The sequence below is a fragment of the Mytilus edulis genome, chromosome 1, assembly GCF_963676685.1.
Source record: "Mytilus edulis chromosome 1, xbMytEdul2.2, whole genome shotgun sequence".
Lineage (NCBI taxonomy): Eukaryota > Metazoa > Mollusca > Bivalvia > Mytilida > Mytilidae > Mytilus > Mytilus edulis.
The window spans coordinates 2,098,384-2,111,432 of record NC_092344.1 but is presented as its reverse complement, the minus strand read 5'-3'; the positions used below and the strand labels follow the sequence as shown (position 1 = coordinate 2,111,432).

Genomic DNA, 13,049 nt, shown 5'->3' with positions numbered 1-13,049 from the left:
CCGTTCTTATTTTCATATGAGTCGGGGCTCCTTCATACACTTGTTAAACAAAAGAAGATCCAAGAAGCCAGATCATTTAATATTGCATTCAGATATATTGATGATGTTCTTTCCATTAACAATCCGAACTTTTCTGATTGGATTCCCTAAATATATCCCTCAGAACTAGAAAATAAAGAAACAACAGACACAGCTTCTTCTGCCTCATTTTTAGACTTATACTTCGAATTTGACATACACAGTCATCTCATTTCAAAATATGAGTAGCTGCTGCAAGCTCTTGAACACGAATCAGTTTTGAAATATATCTCATATATGCAAGTGAAGTTGATATATATTGCTACTTTGGTGTGGGAAATTTACTAAAATTAAAATCGTATGTCAAAGAACTTTTCGTCTTTTTTTCTTAAAAAAAGTTCATCGAAAGGTACCAATACCTTGTTGATAAAATTACGTATCAACTTCACAAATCGTACATGCTGGTCTTGAATACTAGATTATGGGTACTGACGTTGTTTATCATCTTAATAACATGTTATAATAATCTTTTGTTTTGTCTATATGAAAATTACTTTTACTGTTTAGTCTGTTTTTAGTGGCTCTGTACTTATACATCCCGTCATTGTGTTATAGTACTTATTGTGCTAAGGTAGATGTTTGTATTCTTGTCTTCCGTTTTTACTTGTGTGTTTTGTCTATATGCCTTTTTGTGGTTATTTGTTACATATTTGTTTGTTTATATGATGATTAAATAAAAACAGAACGTTGACTGCTGTACCCCTATTTTTGACATTTTTACCTAACATGTCTGTTTATTTTTTTCTCATTTCGTTGTCAATAAAAGGGAATTTTATGCGCCTGACATACAAGTTGAGAGGTTTAGCCAACTATAAAACCAGGTTAAGTGCACCATATTCTATATCAGAAAAAGTTGTTCCAAGTCAGGAATATGACAGGTGTATCCATTTGTTTGATGAATTTGAGCTTTCATTTTTGCCATTTGATTAGGGACTTTCAATTTTGAATTTTCTTCGGAGTTCGGTATTTTTTTATTTGACTTTTCAGTGTCTGTTCAGTAAGAAGCGGTGTTTTCCTATCATTAACTAAATAAACTGCCACTTTTTGCCTTTGTTTTGTTTCAAAAAACGAATATTTATGCCTTAGAATTATCAATATATATGCGATTTTTTAAAGGTTAAAGGCTAAAGTAGAGAGCCTTGAGATAGAAGTAAATAAAGTAAAGACTGTATGCATTGTCTTTAAAGCAATTTTTGTTATTTTGTATTTATTTCTTAATCATTTCAGTTCACATACACTCAGCTTCGTGACAGAGTTTACCCTTTTTAATACAAAATATAACATTCATTCCCATGTATGAAATAATGGCAATGGGTACATACAGGTTATTTGGATACAGTAAGACATGGAAATACACATACTACTCTTAACACAGTGGGAACTACTTAACATTCTCAAATTCTAGGTCAAAATGAGAGAAACCGCAGTTAACCAATTTGACACCAATGACTTCTTAACGTATAAGTATATGTGTACGAAGTATGTATATTAATTATGTCTATACTGCTGTGGTCAGATCTACATGTATCCCATGTATCCTTAAACCGGAAAGGAAATACTTGTTTACATTAAGTAGCTTAAGATGACTGTTATAATTGATAATATAGTATTAATGTTTGAAAAAATACTACAACACTAAAGATCCTGGTAAAGGGGTCGGACTCTTTAAGGTAGGTTTCACAAGTTTTACTATAATGATTTTACAAAGAAATACCTTGACTATTTTTTTTAAATAATTTTCTGTTTCGCTTGTAAACTCTTTAGTTGATACGAACCGTTCAGCATCACAGGCTAAAAACAATATAAAAAGATATCGTATGATTGCCAATGAGACACTTTATTACAAGATACCAAACTGACGGAAAATTTAGCAAGTACTGTTTTATGAAATTATCAACTAACTCATTGCCAAAGATGTGGAATACCATATAACAATCACCAATCAAAAATTTATATAAGTCTTTCCTAGTACCTCCTCGATCGGTCTTTTAACCTTTTCTTCATAAATTGAACATAATTCGTACGCCTTACGCTTCTCAATTCTATTAAAAACATTTTTTCAAAACTGCGTAGTTTTTATCAAAGAGTAGATCAACTATAAATATTATTTATTGTAGTTCTCATCCGGGGCTTTGATCGTGGTGGGCTTACGATTTCCTGGTGAAGGTTAATCAAGAAAAGCGTTTCGGACGCACCAATTAGTAAAGTGTCATTGTCATATATCATAGCCAATCTGTTTAATTTTACCAATGATTTAAACAAGCTCTCAATCCGTTTGATATTCATTTCACCTGAAAACCATACGTCCATTAGTGAATTATTACAATATTTTATATCATTCTTTATAAATGATACCAATTTAAGTAATTGATTTTATATTACGTTGTCACGATTCGTTTCCAATATAAAGAGCTTGACATTCAAAATTCTTTATTTTTCAGATTTCAACATGCATACAATCAAGGTATTAAATTGCTGCACATTTAACGTTTCTAGGTTTAATGGATCGTTTTCGGACCATACACAGAAATGTTTAGAATGTCTCAATAACGAGAAGGCATTTCTATACATTCCAGTTATAATTTTCGTCGCTTTGATCATGGTCATAGGAACGTTTGGAAATATCATGGTAATATATGTGTATAACTGGGGATTTAAGCGAAGATCGGCCAACTTTTTCATCAGTGCTATGGCCATCTTTGATTTACTGGGATGTCTCATATCAATGCCTGCTGGTGTTTATGATCTTATTCATTCCTATACTTTCAATGATAAAATTGGGTGTAAATTAGTAAAGTACACAGAGGCCGCCATCATTTATGGATCAGCGATAATTCTTATCGAAATTGCGTTTGACAGATACTTTAAAATTTGCAGACCATTACGGGTTTTGATGACATCAAAGATTAAAACGATGTGTATGGTTGCTTGTATTGCTGCTTTTATTCTTGCATCGCCTGCATTGTTTTTATTTGGGGTAACAAAACAACCAACGCCAATAAACGGTACATTTGGTTATGACTGTTCAATAGACGAAAAGTACCGAGGAACGGCATTTCCGAAAGTATATTATAATATGCTTACTGTGGTATTCGTTATAACTTTTTCATTGTTGGCAGGATTTTACATTAAAATTTGGATTGAAATTCGACAACGTCGTGACTGCGGGGTAGGAACGGTTTATGGGTCAACCAGAATAAAAAATGCTGTCAAAATTGCACGCACTAGAAACACTATGTTCGCAAGAAGTATAAGTAGTGAAAGTAAGGACAAGACGCCAATGTCGCCAAAATCACCAAAAAAGATAACAGATGACATTTGCCCTGATACTGAAAAGTCTCCTCCAAGTTCCCCAAAAGTTCTATCGCAACCGAAAACAATCAAACTGAGTAGGACAACTATTATATTTTTCACCGTCACGGTAGCGTTTGTTGTAACGTACTTACCAGGACTAATCATAATGATCACAAGGAGTGTGATGACTAATTTTTATGAGGATTTATCACCGATCGAGGAAATGATTGTCAAACTATTTTCAAGATTCTATTTTATTAACAATGCAATTAATCCTATTATTTACAGCTTTTTGAACTCACGATTTAGGAAGCAGTGCTCGAAAGTGTTTATTTCCATAGCTATGTGTTGTAAGAACGTAATGAAAAATAAAGATGACATTTCGTCACATGATTATTCTAGATCGTATACATATTAAAAAACAATGCATTGACATTGACAAATAAAGGTTGTTCTCCGGAAGATCTCGGACTTTATCATGATATCATATACAATTACGAAGTTTCAGTAAAGTCGGCTTTATCTTAACTTAACTTGTCATATAATGTAATACATGTATATACGGAATATTTTAAACATAAAGTGCATATTCAATATTCAATATATGTATTATTGTTAAAGCATGTTCTTATAAACCATATGTTTTCTATAGTGAAAGTACACATTAAGTTTTCAATAAATGTTTAAAAAAGAATTCTTTATTGTATGAAGAGCCTTTTGTGGTTCAGTTTGTTTTATAAGTACTAACTTGTGTATTTGCAAATGACAGATCATATAACTTGGCTATCTATTATCGTAAGACGTGTTTCTCTAAGAAACTTCAATATGAACACAACTATAGATTTGCTAAATTGTTTTTGTTTTTCAATCAGCGAAGTGTATTAACCTAAAAACTACTTTAGTTCCGGAAATTCCATGCAAGCTTTACAATTTTTGACCCTTTTATAAATTTTTTATGTCTTTGATGATATATCGCATTTTGATATGATACAACCTTATGAAAAATTGAAAACAACACCTTAAATAATTTCAATGAGTCTGAAGCGCTTTTCTGGATTTACTTTCATCAGGAACGCTCAAAGCCTTGCACATTTGAAATCCGAGGATGTATAAGTACCGAAACCGTATAAAAGAGGACATGATAGTGGCTACAATAGTTGAACATATCAGTATTCATTCACCTTGACGCAGATTTTTAATAACAATCAATGAAATCATGATGACACCGGGTAATTTGCTATTTTGTAAGTCCTTTTGTGGTCTCCTAGCTCTACAACTTTTTAGGTTCATATACATTTTTAGCTTTCGTTTATTCGGTTTGAGCGTTCCGTGTGAAGGTTTACTTAGAAAATTGCTTAGGACGTATGACATTTAAAAAGTGATGTTTTCATTTTTAAAATATTCAGATGGATCATGACTTCAATCCACCATTAGAAACCCTTAGTCGAATAGCGTTTGCGAAAACAGTAACCCTCTATCAAGGAAATCATTATAACATGTATACACAAGCTCTGTTTGAAATTAGATAGAACGACTTACTAAACCCATGATTTACCCCTTGCATACAGAGATTTCCGACAGTTTTTTTTTCTGTTTATATGAACTTGTTTTGACCACGCCTGCTATTCTGTTAAATTGTCTAAACGCTTCACTAGCGGGTACAAAGTACGACTATAGCGGTCACAACCGAAATCTCAACATCGGCTTAAAAATTCAGAACAAAAATATAAATATCACATGTGCTAAATCAAATCAAATTCTAAACATTATGTTTGCTACATTAGTGCAAAAATTTAATATCAGATGTGCTAAATCAGAGAAACACTTATGAAACATATCAACAAACGCCGACTACTGAACATCAGATTCTAAATAAATGTCTACTTAAGGTTAAATAACAAACCCTTAGGAATGAATGAACAATTCCATAATTCAATTGAAGAATAAGACAAAAAATGCACCCAAGAATGACGTAAAATTGGCAGAAGGATGAAAAGAGACGTTTTATACATTGACGATTCAATTTACACCGATTCAACAGTTAAAGATCTAAAATAAACAATTAACAAATAATGGTCTCGATGAATTAGCACCTGCATTTGGTGTGTAATCCAGTCTTAACGCCATTTAATTAACCGTTTTAGTTTAAACATATTTATTTATAGTGGATTGGGAAACAAGTTTTGCAACTTATATTAATCTTAATATTATCTTTAACGTGCAAGAGATATGGCTCTCTCTTAACACGGGTCAGCCATTTATCGGCCCCTCCCGACGGACTATCATCGTTTCCTCAAGACCATAAAGCAAATTGCAATGGTGTCAAAGGAGCGCCGAAAATTGATTCCCTGAAATTTTCATCCCGGAACGGGAATCAAACCAGGATCTGTTTGATTTCATGTTAAAGGTTAAAAAGATATGTTAATAACCATTTGTAACATTTATTAAAATGATTTTAGTAGATCTAATCAGTCAACTAAATAGTTCGAATTCACCCTGGTCTTACTTTCAATCTCTTCCTTGTACTCGCCGGAAACACCTAGTGAATGCATTATCAATTTCTAGCTAAGGAGTGTTAGATCACATTAATACAGATTCAATTGAAGGCAAATTATTGACATTTAGTCATAATTGAAGACCTTGACTTATAATGGTTTATTTTTATAAATTGTGACTTTGATGGAGAGTTGTCTCATTGGACCCATACCATATCTTCCTATATCGTTAAGCGATTTCGATTGTTGGGTTTTTGGACAAATTTTGAGCCTAACTGACTGCTAATGACGAGCCATAATCTTAAAATTCCGCTTTTATTGATACTTGCAAAAAATGAGCCGCATTTTAATTTCTTGCCTTCTTCTTAGCTTATATTCATTTTAATATGTAAATGCAGCTTCATAAATTAAACTGTTGTTATTGGTAATTGAAAACATTATTAAAATTCAGAAAAATTCAGAAAACCTAATTCGAATATCAAAGGGAGTTGCAAAGATTTGTGGTATAAAAACGTATCTCAAGCGCATCCACTATATTACTGGCATAGGCGGATCCAGTTTGGGGGCCCGGCCCCCCCTTTCGTGGGAAAAATTTGGTTGATTATATAGGGAATCATTGAAGCATGACTGGAGCGCCCCCCCCCTTTTTGGTCAGTCAGCGCTCCCCCTTAGGAAAAGTTCTGGATCCGCCACTGTTTGGCCAAGTCGTTTGAGAGGAGAGGATTTTTCTGTAAAAGTTGGAAGACGACGGACGACGGATGCCACGTTCGGCCAGGTGAGTAGAATATAATGTCTTACACAATCTTACTTGATGACGTATTATTTAGACTGAATGCTGACATTAATCATACACTACACAATGACGTGCAGTCACGTGCTGTGGTTACAGTGACATCAAGTTTATTTTGTGAATGTCGTTTGCGGAAATTAAGATTTTTAATAAAAAAAAGAAAAAAAAAAGGAGGAAGGGTCAATTTCCATTACATTTGTTCTAATCAGATGTTTAAATTCTCAAAGTGGTCCAATTATTCTGGGGTCTATATCACTTAATTTTTCATATATTCTGTGACTGTATCTTACGATCCTTTCATTTACCATTTGATTTTCCTTTTTGAATTTTCCTTGGAATTAAGGGACCATGCAATATTTACCAAGCAGGTAGGATCGGTGCAAATCATAGTAGGACAAACACATTTTTATCCACTTTAGGCATATGGTCACCACTTTTTCACCATTTTTTGACCATGAAAATTTATCAAAATTATTCAATCAAACACATTTATAAACTATAAATATCCAATTTGTATACAATTTTCAAACACTCTATCAATTTAAAATAAAGGAAATAATTTAAATTAATGGACACAAACTCTTAGACTAATAAACTTATTGACACGAACTCTTAGACTAGTAAACCTATTATCATATGGTGAATTACCAATTATTGACTTGATAACAGAGCATCTTTATATTTCAATTATACAATGCTACTTTATCTATTCTACTTTCAAGAAAGAAATAATGGTCTTTTTAAAGCTAATGGCAGACATGTTTTTCACTTTGATGCAGTTTTTTTTTACCTTCTTATTAAATCTCAGAATTTGACAGAAATGAACCTATAACTACCAAATTACCTGGCATTCTGTAAGATTAATATAAAATTGAGATAGCTGTAGAGTTATATGAAAATCAAAGTTGAAATGAAAATGTTATAAAAAATTAAAGGTGATTATCTGAATTTTAAACTATTATCAAATTCATAAAAATGACAGCAATACACAAAACTACTAAACAACCTTGAATTCTGTAAGATCAATATATAAATGAGATAGCTGTAGAGTTATATGAAAATCCAAGTTAATTTGAAAAAAGTTATAAAATAAATTAAAGGTGATTATCTGAATTAACCCTAAACTGAAAATTTTACTTTTTTTTTTACCTATTTAAAATTAAATCCATAAATTTGACAGCAATACATCAAATAACTAAACAACCTGGTATTCTGTAAGGTCAACATACAATTGAGATGTCTATAGAGTAATATGAAAATCTAAGTTGATTTGAAAATTTATAGAATTTTATGAAAGTAATGTCTGAAGTTAGTCTGAACTGAAAATTCTAGCTTTTTCATCTTTTAATTAAATCCTTAAAATTGACAGAAATGAACCAAGCTACCAATTTGTTGAGACCATATTCAGATTATACCAAGATTATGTCCTCAATCACGTATTATTTAAAGTAAAAATGAGACCAAAGAGTGCTGTTGAGATTACGTTGAGTCATTTCTATCAAATCTGTGCTCGACCAGTAAAAATATGGTCATTTTCAGACTCTGAGCAGTTTGTAGTGTAGTATAAAATATATATATATATAAAGGACACATACTTATTTTCAGCATTCTAGTCATAGGACATTGAGTTTTTGTAGCCCAAATCAGTATAGGACATTGACGTTTTTTGTTGTTGTAACCAGAATTTGCACTGGTCCCACCTGCCTGATAATATTGCATGGTCCCTAAGTATTTTTGTGATTTTTTACGATATACATTGAGCTAATTTGGAATGAATTCCATCTTCGTGTCTGATATATCTGAGTTACAACTCTAGATTCTACTGCCAGGAATAGAAACACTAGGCCACCGAAAGCTGATTTATTAGTTCAGTCCAGGTTGTCGAGTGGTCTTGAGGAATGGACACATGTTTTATATAATAACTACTCTAAATATCAGCACAACAATGCAGAAGCAAATGTATTTCTTCCCTCATCGGGATTCGAATTCATGCTAAAAGGAGACAACAAAGGACTGCACTGTGTCCATCGCTCTAGGCAATTTGGCAACCTAGACTGAACTAATAATACAGCTTTCGGTGGCCTAGTGTTGTTACATTTCTTCGTCGTTAGAATCTACAACTGTAACACAATATATGTACATGATATATTAGGCATGATAATTAAATTGATTGCAGATTAGCGTAATGTCTATCGTAAAGGATCCAAAGGTTTAAGCACAGTCACAAAAATACTTACATTAAGTGACAACTATATATATACGACAGATACTTCTAGCCGAGTTTTAGAAAATGGACTTAAAATTATCAAACAACCTTATTTATGAAACGTTCTAATTTTTCACCTTAAAAAACAAAACATTTTCTTTGCATACAACTAAATTGACCAAACAGTCTAAGATTACAAAATAAACATTTTTGGTAAATATTCAAATTTAAAATGTAAACAAACGTTTGTTTTTGACAATCTTTTAAGTAAATCCTGTTTCTACATAACAGATAATAGTCAGTACATCCTTTAAAGTGAATTAAAATAAATTTGAAGACCTTAAGAAGGAAATGACATAGTTGTTCTTACAAAGGGCACAAGTCACAATCACGAGTTTGCATAAGCTTCCTTGACCCATACATGTACTTAATCAAGGACAACATAAATATTAGTTGTACATGTAATGTACTAAATAAATCCCTGAGCAGTGGGGTGTATTCCTTCACTTGTATAGATCAACAACGGTTAGATATATTGGTCATATTTCAAAGATACATATGCATACCTCAAATACCCAAATCTCGTTTTAATGATTTTTTCGTTTTTTTTAATGTTGTTTCGAATTGACAGAAAAAAATATTATAGTCCTTTCTTATATAATCCAATTATATATAAATATACTAGTATAAGACTATATAAATAGGTAGATATAATATGATTGCTAATGAAACCACTCTCAAACACCGAGAGTCCAAATAATACGGGATTTAAGCAACTGTTGATTTACTTTATACTATAATGAAATTTGCAAATGAATTGGTAGGATATCATCTGCATAAAGATTCGAAATTAAAACATATCATGGTATCGTCTTTCGATATCAATCTCACTATTTCAGTTGAGAAAGAATTACATTCACTAACGGAAATTATTAGATGAATAAAATCTGATCTTAGATTTAGTTTTAATATCAATCAATTGATTTCAATTTTTTTACTGATGAGTTTCACTAAGCTATTTTTTATTTTATAAATGGCATTTTAAGGCTAATAAAATATGCCTTCTAATCATAAGCTTATTTTAGTAACAACTTATATGAAGTCTTTCCGGTACTTGACGTTTGTTTAAGGAATTCATTTCCCTATATCATGTGAGATGTGTGTTCCCGTCATAAAGTAGGTGTTTTCTATAGTATATGTCATTCTCCTTTTATTGTTATTTATAGTAACCCATTTCCGATTAATGTAAAAAAAAATGTTGAATAGAAGATCCAGGAAGTTAAAAGTAAGAGTCGGAAAATGTATCAAACCTTTTTCTGGCAAGTAAATCAAGAAGTGACAATATTCCTGTCTAAAGCTAGGTCAGTTATGTTATACGGCAAGAACATGATTGTATAGGTTATTGACATGAAGATATTAACAATCAGCCAATCAAACTACTTTGATATTTTTTTAGTTCTTTTTTAAATTTATTAAATAGATAAAAGGCAACACATGCAGCTACTTAATAAAAAATTAAAATCACAAAAATACTGAACTCCCTACTGACATGACCGTGTATTTTTTTCCAAAATTCGAGGCATAAGCCTAAAAATAAGGCGTAGGAAGCCGTGTCTGTTTTTTTTTTTAATTTCTAGTTTTTGTGATATATTAATGGAACCTCTAATCAGAAAAGTTTGGATTGTTAATTGAAAGAACATCATCAATATATCTGAAAGTGAAATTAAATGACCTTGCTTCTTTGATCTTCTTGTTTTTGACAAGTGTCTTAAGGAAATACGATTTATATGAAAATAAGAAGGTGACAAGAAGAGTCGATCAGTTTATTCTCATTGTTGAAAACCTTCAATTTCAAAATTTTAAAATCATTTATTTTTCAACATTGCGGAATCTGTGATCACAAGATCACCTACTGGACGTTAAAACATAATATTATCGTATTATTTTATAGAATCCGAAGCTATGTGAGAGGTGTTATTATGATTTATATTTTTCGTATGGATGATATCGGAGTTAATCATCAATTAGAAAACTTATTCCACGTCCACTTGTATATTTGTCCATCTGATGAGTTAAGCCATTTTCAATTGATTTTTATAGTTCGTTCTTATGTTGTGCTGTTATACCACTGTCAGGGCCGTAACTAATTATGAGGCAGGGGAGGCAACTGCCTCCCCTGAATTTTCTACACCCATTTTTTTTTAAGTAATAAAATGAAATATTGACAATATGTACACGAAAAACTTGTATTTATATTATAAACAACACAAGTTTACAGTTTTAACAGTGTTATCATGATACGTGATATATCTGTCAACTTCCGGATTTTTTTACCGAAAGTGAACCGTTTGAGTAATTTTTTTTTGTCGTGTGGCCGTCCGTCTGTTATTCAGTATTCGTACGAGAATACATATGAAATTTTTCTTTTAGACAATTTTGAATAAAACTTAACTATTTACATTTATTTAGGGGCTCCATTAAGCAGAGGAAATTCCCTTTGTATTGTGAATCTTTTATGATATCGGAAATTCGTTACCGGCTGAATCAGCTGTTGGGTCATTTTTTAACGTCTCCCGGCCGATCGTACGAGAACATTATGGTCAATGCCTTAGTAGTTAAACACTCCCATTCGTTGAAGCAGAGACTTTCTAAACTAAGTATATACTAGTTTAGAAAGTCTCTGGTTGTAGTTATATACATGTATCTTCAGCTTTCAAAAATATTGAAATTCAAGGTCCTCGACAAAAAATATCTTGCTTTCTATGATCTTGCTTTATATGTTTTTTTAACTGACCAGTTTGATTTCTAACAAAAATATCTTTAAATACAGTTAATAATTGTTTGTATAAAATTCCAGAAATACTGATGTTTCTTAAAGTAAGGAAATCGAAGGAAAACGGGTGATTTTTAGCCCTATTGAGAACAAAATCCGCGGTCACAATGTATTTAATGTTAATAATTATAGGTCAAAGTACGGCCTTCAAGGCGGAGCCTTGGCTCACCCCGAACAGCAATCTCAGTTTGTTTTTGCATAAAAATTGCTCCCAGGTTCAAGCAATACTGATGTTTCTTAAAGTAAGTACATCGAAGGAAAACGGGTCATTTTTAGCCATTTTACTGTGAGAAAAACATCGGCGGGGGCTTAGCCCCAACCCCCCTCTCTGGGGGCCCACACTTGGTGGCCCCCAAACCCCTGCCTCCCCTGAATTCAAACCCTAGTTACGGCCCTGACTGTCCCAGGTTAGGGGAGGGTTGGGATCCCGCTAACATGTTTAACCCCGCCATATTATTTATGTATGTGCCTGTCCTAAGTCAGGAGCCTGTAATTCAGTGGTTGTCGTTTGTTTATGTGCTACATATTTGTTTTTCGTTCCTTTTTTTACATAAATAAGGCCGTTAGTTTTCTCGTTTGAATTGTTTTACATTTTCTTATCGGGGCCTTTTATAGCTGACTATGCGGTATGGGCTTTGCTGTTGTTGTTGTAGGCCGTACGGTGAACTATAGTTGTTAATGTCTGTGTCATTTTGGTCTTTTGTGGATAGTTGTCTCATTGGCAATAATACCACATCTTCTTTTTTATATTATTAATTGTATTTAAAATACATTATGTTCTATTTGTGGCCTAAAAACTTAAAACGCATATCTATGGGAAACAGGTCGCCAGACGAGTGCAGTGCTCACCGTTTTGTAGTATTCTAACAAAAAACAACTGTTTTTAAATCACTTTGCAAACACACTCGGATGCTCCCTAATCATTTATGTATTACACACATATATACAAAGAAAAAAAAAAGAAAAAAAAAATTGTGCACTTCTCTCTTAAACAAAAAGACAATATCAAACTATTGTCATTTTAAGTCGGCCTCATATCTTGACTTACATCTAGAAACTGACAATGAGCATCGGTTCAAAACAAAATAAGATGATTTCAGCTTTCCAATTGTGAACTTTCCATTTCTAAGTAGCAACATTCCAGCAGCACCTGCATACTAGGTATATATCTCCCAATTGATACGATATTCCCGTGCTTGTATTTCCTATCATGATTTTCTTGATAGAGGGTTGCTGTTTACAAGGAAGCTATTAAACAAAGATTTCCAAATGGGAAAATTGAAATCATCCCTTAGTAAATTTTACGGACGCCTTCACGAGTTGGTTGACCGTTATGGAGTAACCATTTCCCAG

The 13,049-nt window shown here is 32.4% G+C and overlaps 1 protein-coding gene across 1 annotated transcript; it reads left to right on the top strand.

The window, feature by feature from the left end:
• The first annotated feature begins 1,636 nt into the window (after positions 1 to 1,636).
• Positions 1,637 to 3,973, top strand: LOC139521372 (orexin receptor type 2-like). The gene is made up of 2 exons (XM_071314852.1): positions 1,637 to 1,748; positions 2,520 to 3,973. The coding sequence occupies exon 2, from the start codon at positions 2,528 to 2,530 to the stop codon at positions 3,788 to 3,790; it is 1,263 nt and encodes a 420-aa protein (XP_071170953.1). The 5' UTR covers positions 1,637 to 1,748; positions 2,520 to 2,527; the 3' UTR covers positions 3,791 to 3,973.
• The last annotated feature ends 9,076 nt before the right edge of the window (positions 3,974 to 13,049 follow it).